Source organism: Myxocyprinus asiaticus, chromosome 32 (genome assembly GCF_019703515.2).
Source record: "Myxocyprinus asiaticus isolate MX2 ecotype Aquarium Trade chromosome 32, UBuf_Myxa_2, whole genome shotgun sequence".
In the NCBI taxonomy this organism is placed as follows: domain Eukaryota; kingdom Metazoa; phylum Chordata; class Actinopteri; order Cypriniformes; family Catostomidae; genus Myxocyprinus; species Myxocyprinus asiaticus.
The window spans coordinates 43,627,082-43,642,107 of NC_059375.1; the positions used below are offsets into that span (position 1 = coordinate 43,627,082).

At 34.4% G+C, this 15,026-nt stretch overlaps 1 protein-coding gene across 1 annotated transcript in view; it reads right to left on the minus strand.

Annotated features, from left to right (window-relative positions):
- Window positions 1-4,866: 4,866 nt before the first annotated feature.
- Window positions 4,867-15,026, minus strand: part of LOC127423522 (centriolar coiled-coil protein of 110 kDa) — an 11,215-nt gene continuing 1,055 nt past the window's right edge. The window contains exons 3-10 of the mRNA XM_051667905.1: window positions 12,225-13,016; window positions 10,392-10,508; window positions 10,209-10,310; window positions 8,857-8,973; window positions 8,709-8,785; window positions 8,581-8,625; window positions 8,046-8,105; window positions 4,867-5,204 (exon numbers count right to left, since the gene is read on the minus strand). Coding sequence (XP_051523865.1) covers window positions 5,126-5,204; window positions 8,046-8,105; window positions 8,581-8,625; window positions 8,709-8,785; window positions 8,857-8,973; window positions 10,209-10,310; window positions 10,392-10,508; window positions 12,225-13,016 — 1,389 coding nt within the window. The 3' untranslated portion in view covers window positions 4,867-5,125. The remainder of the gene's footprint in view (window positions 5,205-8,045; window positions 8,106-8,580; window positions 8,626-8,708; window positions 8,786-8,856; window positions 8,974-10,208; window positions 10,311-10,391; window positions 10,509-12,224; window positions 13,017-15,026) is intronic.

Genomic DNA, 15,026 nt, shown 5'->3' on the forward strand with positions numbered 1-15,026 from the left:
TGACTCAAACATGTTTCAATGTAAAAACCTAATTCGGTTTCTTACCAGATGGAGTTTTGTTGCCGTTTCTCCCAATGACTCCCCAAATTCCGCTGAGATCAGCGCCATGTTGTTTTGTCACGAGTCTGTATTCTGAAAGTTTAACCCTTTAATGACAGCACAGTCTCCTGAACTGAGATCAGTCGGATTAAATTAAATTATGCATTGCATATAGTGAAGCCAAAAAACAACGTCCACGCATGTGTACGCAGAGTCGCACAAGGTTAAAATACTCACTGTTTCAAAAGTATAGACACAAGACGTAAACAATATGTGTGTTAATATGATTTCAGTGTGATAAAATCACTAACTAACCACATCTGTGTAAAGTTATGTCGTTATACAACTTCGTTGCCATGACGATGTAACACCGTAAACCCTAAAATGACCATAAAAATGTTGATTTAAACAGCTTTACAGCTCAAATAACACAAGTTTTAACAGAAGAATTAATGGAAGTGCTTTATAAAATTATAAGCATCACATTTCTGTCTTTAAACCCTAAAAAATATTTCCCCATTCACTTCCATTGTGTCTCACTGGAACACAGATTTCCACTTCTTTTTTTTTTTTTTTTTTAAAGAAAAAGAGGGACGAGATGGATACTTTTTTTGTGGTAATCAGCATTATGCCACAAATGCTGTCGATTGAGCATATTTTGCATCTAGAACATCTAATGAATCTGGAATATTCCTTTTAAACCTTTAACAAGCATAATTATTTTCACTGCGCTCCGTCTAGCTATTTTTATCGTGAGAATGCAATCTTTCTGAATGGCCTCTAGGTCATCTTTTGTGCTTTGCACACATTCAAAATCCAAGTGCACCAATTCAGTATTCAAATGTGCATTTTTAACTAAAATTCGACAAATTGTCACATGCTTTATTGTGTGAAATGTTGATGCAAACTGCGAGTTACCACCAAATTTCCACTGTAACAAACAACAATCAAAAGGAAGCCCCATTTTAGCACACTCTTAAGTAAACAATAATGTGTTTTTGTTATTTGGGTATGTAACGGGGTTCTTAAGATGGGCAAGGAGGCGGCGGGAACCGGCAGAACAGTCAACATAACTTTAATGACATAAATCAATGAAACATAACATAAAACACACAGACACACAGCGGCCGTGTGTGTCTCTCTCTCTCTCGAACTGGCGCCTCCGACTCGTCTTTATCCCCCTCCCGGTTGAGTAGGGCAATTCAGCGCTGGGCGTATGTCCTCACGGCCCGGCCACACCCTCCTCCTCGTCACAGGGTTCTTGTGCCCAACTTTAATTGCTTTTATGGTGCATTTTGAACACATTACAAACACAAACTGTAATCAATGCCTGATGATTTTCTTACAGTTGTGTGCACTGTTACTTTGAAGGAGAGATGCGTAGAGGTTAAAACAAGCTGTGTATAATTCATAATAATGTATGTGTGTATAAGCACAAGTCACAAGTTCTTAATGAGATGGGACAATTTTTTAGAAATGTGTTCCAGCTGAAGGATGACAGCAGACAGGACAATCTGCGTTATGTTTGTGTGAAGTTTTATTTTATCTAAAGCTCTGTGTACGACTCTTATACCTTACTGTCTGTGTTGTCGATGTTTGGGCCAAGATTTCATCAGTCTTTCCACTGGGACATTCCGTTATGTGCCTCTTAAGTGGCATGGCAACAACATGACAATTGTATTGCGTTAAATGCTCTGATCAGCCCTGTTTTACCTTTAGAGAAGCATCATTTGCTCGCCTTTCTTACATTTTCATACATTTCTCCAGTGTCATGTTTAATGGCGGACTTGACTTTATGAAGTTTGAGTTACATTCCCTTGAGCTCGTTTGAGAGTTAAAGGAATGTTCCAGGTTTAATGCGAGTTCAGCTCTATCAACAGCATTTGTGGCATAATGTCGATAACCACAGAAAATAGTTTCACAGAAAAAATAAGCAAATACTATGATTGCAGTACTTCAAAAAGCAGAAATGTGAAGCATGCATTTTTGTAAAAGCACTTTATTATCTGAGCTTTAAAGTGTCTAAATCATTCATTTTCAGGTGGGACTACTTTTCTTGGAAACTTTGAGATTAACTTCTGTTTGTTTGGAGTTTTCTCCATGTAAACAGTCTTTATCTTTCATGTATCACATTAAAATGTTCAGCTTTACATGGTCATGTCTAGAGTTAAAATATTGCATATAACCAAGTAAGCAATTAGTGTCACCTGTAATGTTTACGTTTTGTTGATGTACTATCAAAACTAGAGGTCAACCGATAGTGGATTTTGCCGATGCCGATAACTAATGTGGTGGAAAAGGCCGATAACCGTTAAATTGGCAATTCGTTTTCACGTTTTATTTAAAGAATGTTAAAAATAAATTAATTCTTTCCTTACTATAACGGGCACAGACATAGAAGCTACGAGACCCAGATTAAGTTTATTGTTCAACCAAAATCCCAATAATAACCAGAAAAAAAATGAAGATTTGGTGCATAATGCAGGACTTTTAAATATAAACAAGCCCAAAACACACAAGGGGCTCTTAATTTGTAATGATGGAGACTTGGCTCTTCTACAATGCTCTATATTTAAGAATTTACCAAAATAAACTTTTATAGCCTATAGATTTACCAGAAGAAGAGTTTATATATTTCACCAGTTGAGGTTTAATTAGGAATAAGGTTTATTATTATTCACAAGATATGAAGTTGGAGACACAATTAATGTGCTGATAGGGCACGTTTCCATATAGTAAAATTTTTTTGGTATTTCCTCGCTTCAATTTAAATTGCTTGATTATCTAATCAAAATAGCGGCAGCCACAGAGGATCATGAAGGAATAAAAAAAAAAAAACAATCGGTATAGTTTTTGCCGATAACCGATAGTTCCAAAAAAGCAACTATCATCACAGATTAATTTGTAAAACCGATATATCAGTCTATCTCGATCTCGGACATGTAATGTTAGAATCCACCATTGCCGGCCACAAAGGAACATGGAGGAATAATACAACAAACTATCGGCATATATTTTTGCAGATAACCGATAGTTCCAAAAAGCAACTATCGGCACCGATTAATCGGTAAAACCGATATATCAGTCTACCTCAATCTCGGACATGTAATGTTAGAATCCACCATTGCCAGCCACAAAGGAACATGGAGGAATAATACAACAAACTATCGGCATATATTTTTGCAGATAACTGATAGTTCCAAAAAGCAACTATCGGCACCGATTAATCGGTAAAACCAATCTATCAGTCTACCTCGATCTAGGATATGTAATGTTAGAATCCTCCAGCACAGGCCACAATGAAACACAGAGAAATAAAAAAAAAAATTAAATAAAAAAAAAACTATCTGTAACTATTGGCATAGATTTTTACCGCTAACCGATACTTCCAAAAAGCAACTATCGGCACCGATTAATCGGTAAAACTGATCTATCGGGCTACCTCGATCTTGGACATGTAATGTTAGAATCCTCCAGCGCCAGCCACAACAGAATACGGAGAATTAAAAAATAAAAAACTATCTGTAACTATTGGCATAGATTTTTACCGATAACCGATAGTTCCAAAAAGCAACTATTGGCACCGATTAATCAGTAAAACCAACTAAGTTGGAAAATGTTAAATAATACCAAGCTATAGAAAGTCACATTTTTTTAAATCAAATTGTTTCTTTTTCCAGGAGTGTTGGTATATTGGCATAGATTTTTAATGATAACCGATTTATCGGTCTACTTCTAATTAAAACACTTATTTAAAGTGTGTTGCCCCTTTAACTGTCATTTTAAGTTCATTATATATGCATATTTTTGTCTTGTTTTCATTAAGCCACAAAATGCTGTTAATAGAGCTTAAAGCTGAAGTGTGTAATTTCTGCAGCACCAACTGGAAGAAATAGTGAGGAAATAATCACTGTTGAAAGTATTTAATATCCAAAAAAATGACACGCTTCACCTTTAACATGTATTGAACCCAGAACATCCCTTTAAAATTGAATTTATGCTTAAGATAAAAGTTGACAATCATCCAAATGAAATCTTTTCCAGAGATGCTCTCTCTCTCTCTCTGATGAATTAAAGTGTTAATTTTGACTAAATTTGCACAGTTTATCATGCCAAAATGTTAAATGTTTTTTTTTTGCATAAGTTAAACCATAAAGAAATGCTAAAATTAAACAAATCAGGACACACACTCCTTTCCAGACACTTCATTAACATACCAAAGACTCTTCCGATGGATTTATTGCACTGTATAGTTTGATCGATTGTGCTTTTGTTGCTTTCGCTGTATTACGATCAGTTCATGATGTTACTGAGAGCAGCTTTATATTTTATATCTGAACGTGGTACAAAATAATAATAATCTGAACTGTGATTTGTTTCTAAAAGCCACAAATGGAATACAAAGGCCATAACTGAGCCCTCAAGCTCCATATGCAAACGGTTTTACGTGTTATATTTGAATTTTGTTTAGTTGTATAAACAGTATTATTATTTTAATATTATATATATTGCACCTGTAACAGTAAGCACTTCTGTGGTCATGCATAGCTAAAACCCAGAGATACACACGTGTGAGTGTTGGTACTGAAATATGTTCCATTCAGTGTTATATTAAAGAAATAAAGCAGTGTTACATTTCTAAAATGACTGTGTTGTTTTCTTTGTACGGCACAAATAGTGGTGTTACTGTGCCACTACGTAATTAAGGTGTCCTCTCCGCATCTACTTTAAAAAAGATGGTTTTCATTTCCCAACCCTAGTCATATCAGTTACTAACTTGGAAACAAAAATTCATTTTAAATCCTATTTTGTGTAATAATACTGCATCCCAAAACTCCATGAACATCAAAGTTTACTGTCTAGATTATTATTTTATTTGATGCATAGTAATTAAACCATTGCACATATCTGTAAAGCAATAAACTGATGTGTAGGGTTGTTTTCTCAGTAGAAGCATTTGTTTCAAAAATGTTATTTCACACTGATAGTGTAAAGATAAGTGATGTGACAACTCATGAGTGTGAACATGACATGAATTAACATTAAGCGTGCGTGCGTGTGCATTTATGTTTGTGTGTGTGTGTGTTTATCCCAGGGACAAATGTTTTCTCTTAACCAAATGCTGTCTCACCCCCGAACACTCGTCTCTCTTCTTCAATGCACTCCTGCAGTGAGACAGATGAAGTCATCATAAACAACATATTTATATAATGCTGATATATATCAAGTAATTTAATTGCTTAAATGAAATTAAACACTTATTCTACACGATATGTACTAAAAATTCACAAAACAGAAATGTGTTGGTAAGTTATTGGGCGATACTCATCCTCTGAAAATGGATAATGATCAGCCCTGGTCAATATATCGGTATATGACTAATTAAAACCTGTAATGCGCAGTATCTCAGTGTACTTGGTTAAGAAGATTCCGCAGATTACAGAGTTTATAAAGCTCACCGAGAACAATGTTCAGCTCTGATGGAAGAGTTTTACTTTAAGTTACTTTAGTTTTATGTTCATTTTACATTTATTTAAAATTAGTTTTAGTTCAGCTTTACTTTAGTTTGACATTAGTTTTACTTTAACGTACATTTAGTTAACTTTACATTAATTTAAAGTTAGTTTTAGTTAGTTTTCCATTTCATTTTGTAAGTTTAGTTTTGTTGAAGTTTAGTTTTACCTTAATTTAGTTGATTGTAGGTTAGTTTAGTTTTACTTTAGTTTGACATTAGTTTTACTTTAATGCACATTTAGTTAACTTTACATTAATTTAAAGTTAGTTTTAGTTTAGTTTTATTTTCGTTTTATGTCAATTTTGTAAACTTTACATTCATTTTAAGTTCATTTTAGTTTAGTTTTACATTCATTTTGTAAGTTTAGTTTTGTTGAAGTTTAGTTTTACCTTAATTTAGTTGATTGTAGGTTAGTTTAGTTTTACTTTAGTTTAACATTAGTTTTACTTTAACGCACATTTTGTGAACTTTACATTTTAAATTCATTTTAGTTTTACGTCAATTTTGTAAACTTTACGCTCATTTTAAGTTCATTTTAGTTTAGTTTTACATTCATTTTGTAAGTTTAGTTTTGTTGAAGTTTAGTTTTACCTTAATTTAGTTGATTGTAGGTTAGTTTAGTTTTACTTTAGTTTAACATTAGTTTTACTTTAACGCACATTTTGTGAACTTTACATTTTAAATTCATTTTAGTTTTACGTCAATTTTGTAAACTTTACGCTCATTTTAAGTTCATTTTAGTTTAGTTTTACATTCATTTTGTAAGTTTAGTTTTGTTTGTTTAGTTTTACTTTAACACACATTTAGTTAACTTTACATTAATTTAAAGTTAGTTTTACTTCAGTTTTACCTTAATTTAGTTTTATTTTAGTTTTATGTCAATTTTGTAAACTTTACGCTCATTTTAAGTTCATTTTAGTTTAGTTTTACATTCATTTTGTAAGTTTAGTTTTAGTTTAGTTTTACCTTAATTTAGTTTTATTTTAGTTTTATGTCAATTTTGTAAACTTTACATTCATTTTAAGTTCATTTTAGTGTAGTTTTCCAATTAATTTTGTAAGTTTAGTTTAGTTTTGTTTGTTTAGTTTTACTTTAACACACATTTAGTTAACTTTACATTAATTTAAAGTTAGTTTTACTTCAGTTTTACCTTAATTTAGTTTTATTTTAGTTTGTCAATTTTGTAAACTTCATTTTAATTTCATTTTAGTTTAGTTTTACATTCATTTTGTAAGTTTAGTTTTGTTGAAGTTTAGTTTTACCTTAATTTAGTTGATTGTAGGTTAGTTTAGTTTTACTTTAGTTTGACATTAGTTTTACTTTAACGCACATTTTGTGAACTTTACATTTTAAATTCATTTGTTTTACGTCAATTTTGTAAACTTTACGCTCATTTTAAGTTCATTTTAGTTTAGTTTTACATTCATTTTGTAAGTTTAGTTTTAGTTTAGTTTTACCTTAATTTAGTTTTATTTTAGTTTTATGTCAATTTTGTAAACTTTACATTCATTTTAAGTTCATTTTAGTTTAGTTTTACAATTAATTTTGTAAGTTTAGTTTTGTTGAAGTTTAGTTTTACCTTAATTTAGTTGATTGTAGGTTAGTTTAGTTTTACTTTAGTTTGACATTAGTTTTACTTTAATGCACATTTTGTTAACTTTACATTAATTTAAAGTTAGTTTTAGTTTAGTTTTACTTCAGTTTTACCTTAGTTTTATTTTAGTTTTATGTCAATTTTATAAACTTTACATTCATTTTAAGTTCATTTTACTTTAGTTTTACAGTAATTTTGTAAGTTTAGTTTTGTGTTAGTTTAGTTTTACTTTAGTTTGACATTAGTTTTACTCTAACGCACATTTTGTTAACTTTACATTTAATTTAAAGTTAGTTTTACTTCAGTTTTACCTTAGTTTAGTTTCAGTTTAGTTTTACATTCATTTTGCAAGTTTAGTTTTGTTGAAGTTTAGTTTTACCTTAATTTAGTTGATTGTACGTTAGTTTAGTTTTACTTTTGTTTGACATTAGTTTTACTTTAATGCACATTTTGTAAACTTTTCATTTTAAATTCATTTGAGTTTAGTTTTACGTCAATTTTGTAAACTTTACGCTCATTTTAAGTTCATTTTAGTTTAGTTTTACATTCATTTTGTAAATTTAGTTTTGTGTTAGTTTAGTTTTACCTTAATTTTGTAAATTTTACGTTAGTTTAAACTTTGGTTTAACATTAGTTTTAGTTTTACATTAATTTTGTAAACTACATTAATTTTACATTTTTGTTTAGCTTTACTTTAGTATAACGTTAATTTTATGTTCGTTTTAGTCTGACTTTAGTTTTACATTACTTTTGGTAGGTTGGTTTAGCTTTAGTTTAATTTTGCTTTAGTTTTTGTTTTAATTTAGATTAAGTTTAGTCTAGTATAAATGTGCTGTGATGGATCAGAACATTTGGGTGTTTAGTGAAGTCCTGAATTGAACACTTAAAAGGACTCACTGTAGTTTGAACTGTTGAGAGGAACAAACTCCATTCTGACAGAGACTGGTCTGCAGAATCCTACAGACACAGAGAATAATGTGACTCATGAGCAGATTAAGACAGAATCTGCAGATTTTATTTCAATTTCTCTGCTGATTATTGGGGTAATCACAAGAATTCTGTGGAGTGGATTTAAACGTGTTAAAACATGTTAAACATAACTGAGAATACTAGACACTTATTGGTGACTGAAAACATCAAATTAGCTCAAATGTTTAATAAAGGAACACACAGGGGTGGCTGATGTGTAGAACTGAAATGATGAGCAAGTGTAGAGGAAAATAAGCACAAACAGCTTTTGAAACTTGAGTTTGTACCAGCGAGCATCCGTCAAGTGTCACTTTAATTATTGCTCATGTTAGGGTTAGTGATTTAAACCAACCCCAAACACTAAATATTAAACATCAGTGTGTAAAACAGCACCAAGTTTTTCATCAAATAATGTAAAAGTGTAGTGTCTGTTTGCAGTGCTGTGAATGTGATTCTTTTATACCTCGTAGCTGGACTCTTGGGCAGCACCTTCATCTTCTTCACCTGCCTGATAACGGAAGAAATCATCATCATCATCATCATCATGTGTGAAGAGAGTGAGAGAGCCTCTGATGTGTGTGTCAGTCTCACCTGTGAGTTTTCCTGTGAAGTGTCTTCAGTGTGGCAGATGACAGAATCTGTGTGTTTGCAGGACTCTTGGGTTTCTCCTGAGAAGGAAGCATGATGTCAGTGTTTGCACAAGATTGTGTTTGTATTTGGAAGTGTTTGTGTTGTGTACCATCTCTCTAAGTCGTCTTTCTTTGCGTATCTCTCTGTCCTGTTGCAGTAATTGCAGTCTGTTTTTCAAAGGCCACACAAAGAAGATTTTATGCACGTCATGCAGTGCTGCTCGCAGCTGTGAGACACACAAAAGCAAACACACATTACCAGTCAAAAGTTTGTATACTCCTATTCATTAAGGCTGGGTATTGATACAGATTTCCCGATTTTATTCCATTCTGATTCATTTGGGAATATTTCAGTTAAAATGTTCATTTTGTTTACATATGAAAGAGATTCCCTCTCAGAGAATGCTGTTAATTATTCAAGGACTTTCTAACTTTGTACATATGAAAATATTGATTTTACAAATTATATTTTATCTTCATTTTTGGTCACATTTTAGCTTTTTAAAAAATGCCTAAATCCCATGTTTTCCATCAATAAATATTGCATCTATTATGCATTGCGATGCATCGGAAAATCAACATTTTTACCTAGCCCTACTATCATTTTTTATTATTACTATTTCCCTTTTTAGAATAATAGTAAATTCATCAAAACTATAAAATGAGCCAAAAGGAAGTATGGGAAGTATTATGTAAATATTAAACAAATGAAAACACTCTTGTATTTGAGGTTTCTTGTTTGTCTTCAATTCATCCATTTAAAAATAGTAATAATTTTAGTTTTGTTAAAAAGGTTATTGACAAACAAGGTTGTCCGAGGTGATAAAAATGAGAAATATTGAAAAATCTAGATTATCCTCATACGACCCTGCATCCACATGTGTGGACATTGTATTTTGGCTTTGCTTTACGCAATGCATAATTAAAATTCATTTAAACCGACTGAATATTGTTCACAAGACTCTAGACTGTCATTTAAGGGTTAAACTTATGACGTACCGAGTCACGTGACACAACAGCGTGACGTTGATTTCCGTAAAGCGCTTCTGCAGACGCAGGGCTAACAAAAGTGACTCTGGTAAGAAATCTCTTTACGTTTTTTCATTGAAACCTGTTTGGTTGTAAAGAGTAGAGTCTCTAGTTTCATTTGATATGCTGCTTTAACAAATCCGTTCATTTTTCGCGCTTCAGGGCGCTGATAAACATGATGTCCACATACGTGGACTTTGGGACATTATTCCCTCAAAAGTTGAAAAACATTTTTTTTTGCTTGTTTATTAGGTGCTACTAGTTACAAATCAAAAAGGGAAATGGAAAATGCACACGGCAGTCACGCTCGTGTCTCAGGAGGTTAAAAATCATCTGTCAACATCTGTTAAATTCATGTTGTTTTTAAAACATTTTGATAAACATTTATAGCATTTTCTACAAAAAAATTGATGTTCATGTTTATATGTTTCACCTGTGCTGTGAGTCTGTGTTGTAGTGTCAGATCCTGATGGGATACAGAGACTCTCTTCAGCTGGGATTCAGTCTGGAATGAGCGGATGAATTCCCTGGAGTCCTGAAGAACATTCACACAATTTAACTCAAAATCTGCCCGGTTTAGGGAGCACCATTAATGTGTGTGTGTGTGTGTGTGTACCTGTATAGTTTTGCGCAGGTGTGTGATTTTGCAAGTTTGCAGGAGTCTGCGAGTCAGAAAGCCTCGAGCTACGGCGCTGAGACGACAGAAAGCCTTCATCGTCTTCACAGACACTTCCTGTTACACACAAAATGTTAAGTCTCTTGTATCACATGGAGAGTCGTTTATATGTTTATTTCACCTAGAACTCTATGGCGGTATCAAAACATTCCTCTGTGTGTTAGAACAGCTCGTCCAGTTTGACACACAAAAATTGACTCGACCAATGCTGTGAGTTTAGGGGCGGGACTGTCTCTTGGTACAACCAATAGAAGACAAAGGGAGTTTTCTACCCTGTTTGAAAACTGTGATTATTCAACTTCAGCTTTAAAGTAATATTCCAGGATCAATACAAGTTGAGCTTAATCGACAGCATTTGTGGCATAATGTTGATTACCACATAAATTAATTTCGACTCGTCCCTCCCAAAATTAAAGGCTTATAACTCGACAAAAAACAAACAAAAAAACAAGGAGGGTCAAGTGTTTGGTATCATTGTAAAAAACAAAAACACAAATCAATTATTTTAATGATATAGATTATGATACATGCTGAGACTCTCAGCCTGAGAAACTGCTTTTTTCCTTATTTTTCTCATTTTACATTATACTGTATATCTCAGGGTGTAAATAAGGTGGCTCTGAAAAGCTTTTGTTTTGTTCCTAATCATGTCAACTGTATCTGAGAAAAAATGTGTGTTGATACGACAAATCAATAAAAAGTTATAGCATTACAAAAATAATTTATCATAGTGTCCAAACATGCCTCCATGTGTCCAAAAGCCTCTCCAAACAAATAAAACATAATAATTGTACATAAGAACTAATTACACATGCAAACACAACAATGACTAAAGGTTTGCATAGCATGCAGACATGATTTTAGTAATGAGATTTCACAGAATGAGTTTCATTCTGTGTCATTTGAGTCATCATTGAGTCTGTGTCATGTATCTGGCGCCATCTCCTGGTGGTCATATGTAACATTGTGCTTCATGTGGATTATCTAATGATCTATACATCTGATTATCTTGTGTGTGGACTCGTTTGAAAGATAATCACCTCCTCTAAATAATGTTATGTGATATTTTATGTTCTGTTCAGTTGTCATGAAGTTATTAGCAAAAACATGGCATATAAGCGACACCAACATAATTGTCAAAACACTCGTTCAGTTTTGGTCATAATGTCTACATGCTTCTAAGCTTTCAAACGATACCTAATTTGTGTTGGTCAAGACTGCAGTTATTAATATTTTGATGTTTTTTTTTCATGGGCCCATTCGAGCTTAAAGGGTTAAGCCCTCCAAAATTTCACTTCCATTGTAAGTGACTCACTGTCACCTCGATTTTTGCTTTTTTTTTAAAGAAAAGGAGGGATGAGTTGACAATATTTTTTTGTGGAAATGCCAAAAATACTGCCTGAGCTTAACTTGTATTAAACATGAAATATTACTTAATAAAAAATTATATATACAATATAATATACTGTGTATATAATACAGTTTCATGGCCGTTAAGAAATATTTATGACCAATTTCTCAATTAACCTGCCACTGGCATGTGTGAAGTTAAGAAAAGAAAGTTCTATTGAGATATTAAGCAGTATGTTAGTCTCAGTCACCATTTACTTCCATTATATAATAAGAAAAGATGAAAGTGAATGGTGACTGAGACTAACATACTGCTTAATATATCCTTTTGTTTGCCACGAAAGAAAGTCAAACAGGTTTCGAACAACATGAGGGTGTTTATTTTTTGGGGAACTGTTCCTTTAATTTTGGAACATGACACACCTGTTCATGTGAGTCTCCTTCCAGCTGTAGTCTGTGTCGGACCATCCTGACAGAGCCTGATGAGGGTGTGGACACCACCTGAGGTCTGATCAGAGAGGGTGACGGACTCTCCACATCATACGATTGGTTTAGTGGCGCTGGGGGTGAACGATGAGCTGGTTTGCCTTTCTCACAGGTCACGTCTTGTGGTGACCTGGTTATGCTGGTCGTTTCTTTCCTGCTACTGGCACTGTTGGGTGTGGAGGTAGTGATTGACAGCTGTCTATCACTTAACTTTGAACAGCTGCAGTTCCATTCAGCACCAGAGGGGGGGAGGCAAGATTCGTTAAAAGTTGAATGTTGTTGTGCTTCACTTTCAGATTCGTTTAGACTGAGCTCCGACTCGCTGACAGGGCAGGAGATGAGGATGTGAGCGGCGGTCTGTGGGCGAGGTCTCCGTGCGCAGTGTGCAAGAGGGCTCCGGCTGGGCTGAGGGCTGGGTAACTGGGCGTAAGAACCCGTCAGACTGAAAGAGAGACCGCCTAGAACAGAGTCAATACTGTCACTGGACTCATCAGACGATCTGTGGAGATGTTCCGAGATGTTCTTCACTCTCACCATGCGCTGGTTGAGCAGTCTGAGGGTCTCTTTCTTCAGAGAGCTGCTGGGACTGAGGGTCTGGTTCTGAGCTGGGGACAAACACAGTCCTACGCAGTGAGAAACAGCTGCAGTGGGTCTGATGGAGCTGAGCGGGCTCGTTTTGGACCCAAAAGTTGGGGGGAGGCTGTCTGGCTCATTCTGCATCTTTTGCAACTGCAAAAACAGGAAACAGGTTAAAACTCAACTGATAATCTGTACAGTCCATTCACTGACTGTCTGATGTATGTTGCACACAAGAGCTGCTGAAATTACAAGCTGTGATTTGATTGGCTGGAGTCAAGGAGTCAGTGTGCACCAGTCCACAGGGACACAAAGTAGAGGTAGACCGAAATATCGGTACCGATAGTTGCTTTCTGGAACTATCGGTTATCTGCAAAAATCTATGCCGATTGTTATCATCTTGTGAAATTATATATACATTATATATATATATATATATATATATATATATATATATATATATGCCATTTTTTAAAGTCCCCTGTGTATTTCAGGCTTGTTTATAGTTAAAAGTCCCACGTTATGCACCAAATCTCACTTTTTCAAAAGACTGCTTTTGGGATTTTATTCATTTTTAACTCTTGTAGCCTTGATGTCATAGTAAGGAAAGACTAAGAACTCTTTGATCATTCTATAAATCGATTTTTTAAAAAAACTATCGGCCGATTAATCGGTTATCTGCCTATTCCACCACCTTAGTTATCGGTATCGGCAAAATCCACTATCGGTCGACCTCTATTACAAAGTTATATGTACATGTCCTCAGGTGGCTAGGTAAAACTAGTCACTGGATTTGACAAGATTTTAGTGCCATCAGTTTTGTTTTCTGACATAGATCTTTGAAATAATAAGTACTTATTACTTTTAAACATACTGAAAGTTGAATTACATTTGACTCACGTTTCTAAGTTCTCTTCTTGTTTAAGTGGGCGGATCTTGGCCAGAATAAGCTGTAAAGTGGACATATTTTATACTGATAGTTGCTTGGCAAAACTAGTACAGAAGGGGGAGACTCTTTGACTCTTTCTGTAGGTGTGCACATGTGAGTGTGTGTGTGTGTGTGTGTGTGTGTGTGTGTGTGTGTGTGTGTGTGTGTGTGTGTGTGTGTGTGTGTGTAGAATCACTGAGACACCATAGCTGGTATTCAATCAACCTTATAATCCCAAAAGAAATTATCGTTTTGGAACGATGCTTTTTGGAATTATCGGTTGTCTGCAAAAATATATGCCTGTAGTTACAGATATTTTTTTTTTACTATCCCTCCGTGTTCCTCTGTGGCCAGCGCTGGAGGATTCTAACATCTCTGAGATTAGATAAATCAAGTGTTCTAGATTGAAGCGAGGGCATGCAGAGAAAAATGTGACTACAGAAATGTGCACATCATGTCTCCAACTTAGTATCTTGTGAATAAAAATAAATCTTATCCCTCATTAAACCTCATCTGGTGAATATATAGGCTATTTAAAAAAGCTTAATTTGGTACATATTTAATTATAGTGCATTGCAACAGAGCCAAGTCTCAGTAATTTAAATATAAGAGTCCCCAGTGTGTTTCAGGCTAGTTTATAATTAAAAGTCCTGAGTATGTACCAAATCTGAATTTATTTCAGCTTATTACTGAGATTTTGGCTGCATCTGGTATTTTATTCATTCTGGACTCTTGTAGCATAGTGTTCAGCAAACGTTTTGATTGTTTGACTAAGTTTAATGTTTATCATAGCTGTGCCATATCTGCGTGTGTGTGTGTGTGAGAGTTTGTGTGAATATTTGTGTGAGTGTTTGTGTGTGAGTGTGTGTGTGTGAGTGTGTGTGTGTGTGTGTGTGTGTGTGTGTGTGAGTCTGCGTGTGTGTGTGTGAGTCTGTGTGTGTGTGTGTGTGTGTGTGAGTCTGTGTGTGTGTGTGTGTGTGTGTGTGTGTGTGTGTGTGTGTGTGTGTGTGTGTGTGTGTTTGTGTGAGTGTGGGTGTGTGTGGGTGTGTGTGAGTGTGTGTGTGTGAGAGTGTTTGTGAGTGTGTGTGTGTGTGAGTGTGTGTGTGTGAGTCTGTGTGAGTCTTTGTGTGAGTGTGTGTGTGTGTGTGTGTGTGTGTGAGAGAGAGAGAGTGTGTGTGTGAATGTTTGTGTGAGTGTGTGAGTGTTTGTGTGTGAGAGTTTGTGTGAGTGTTTGT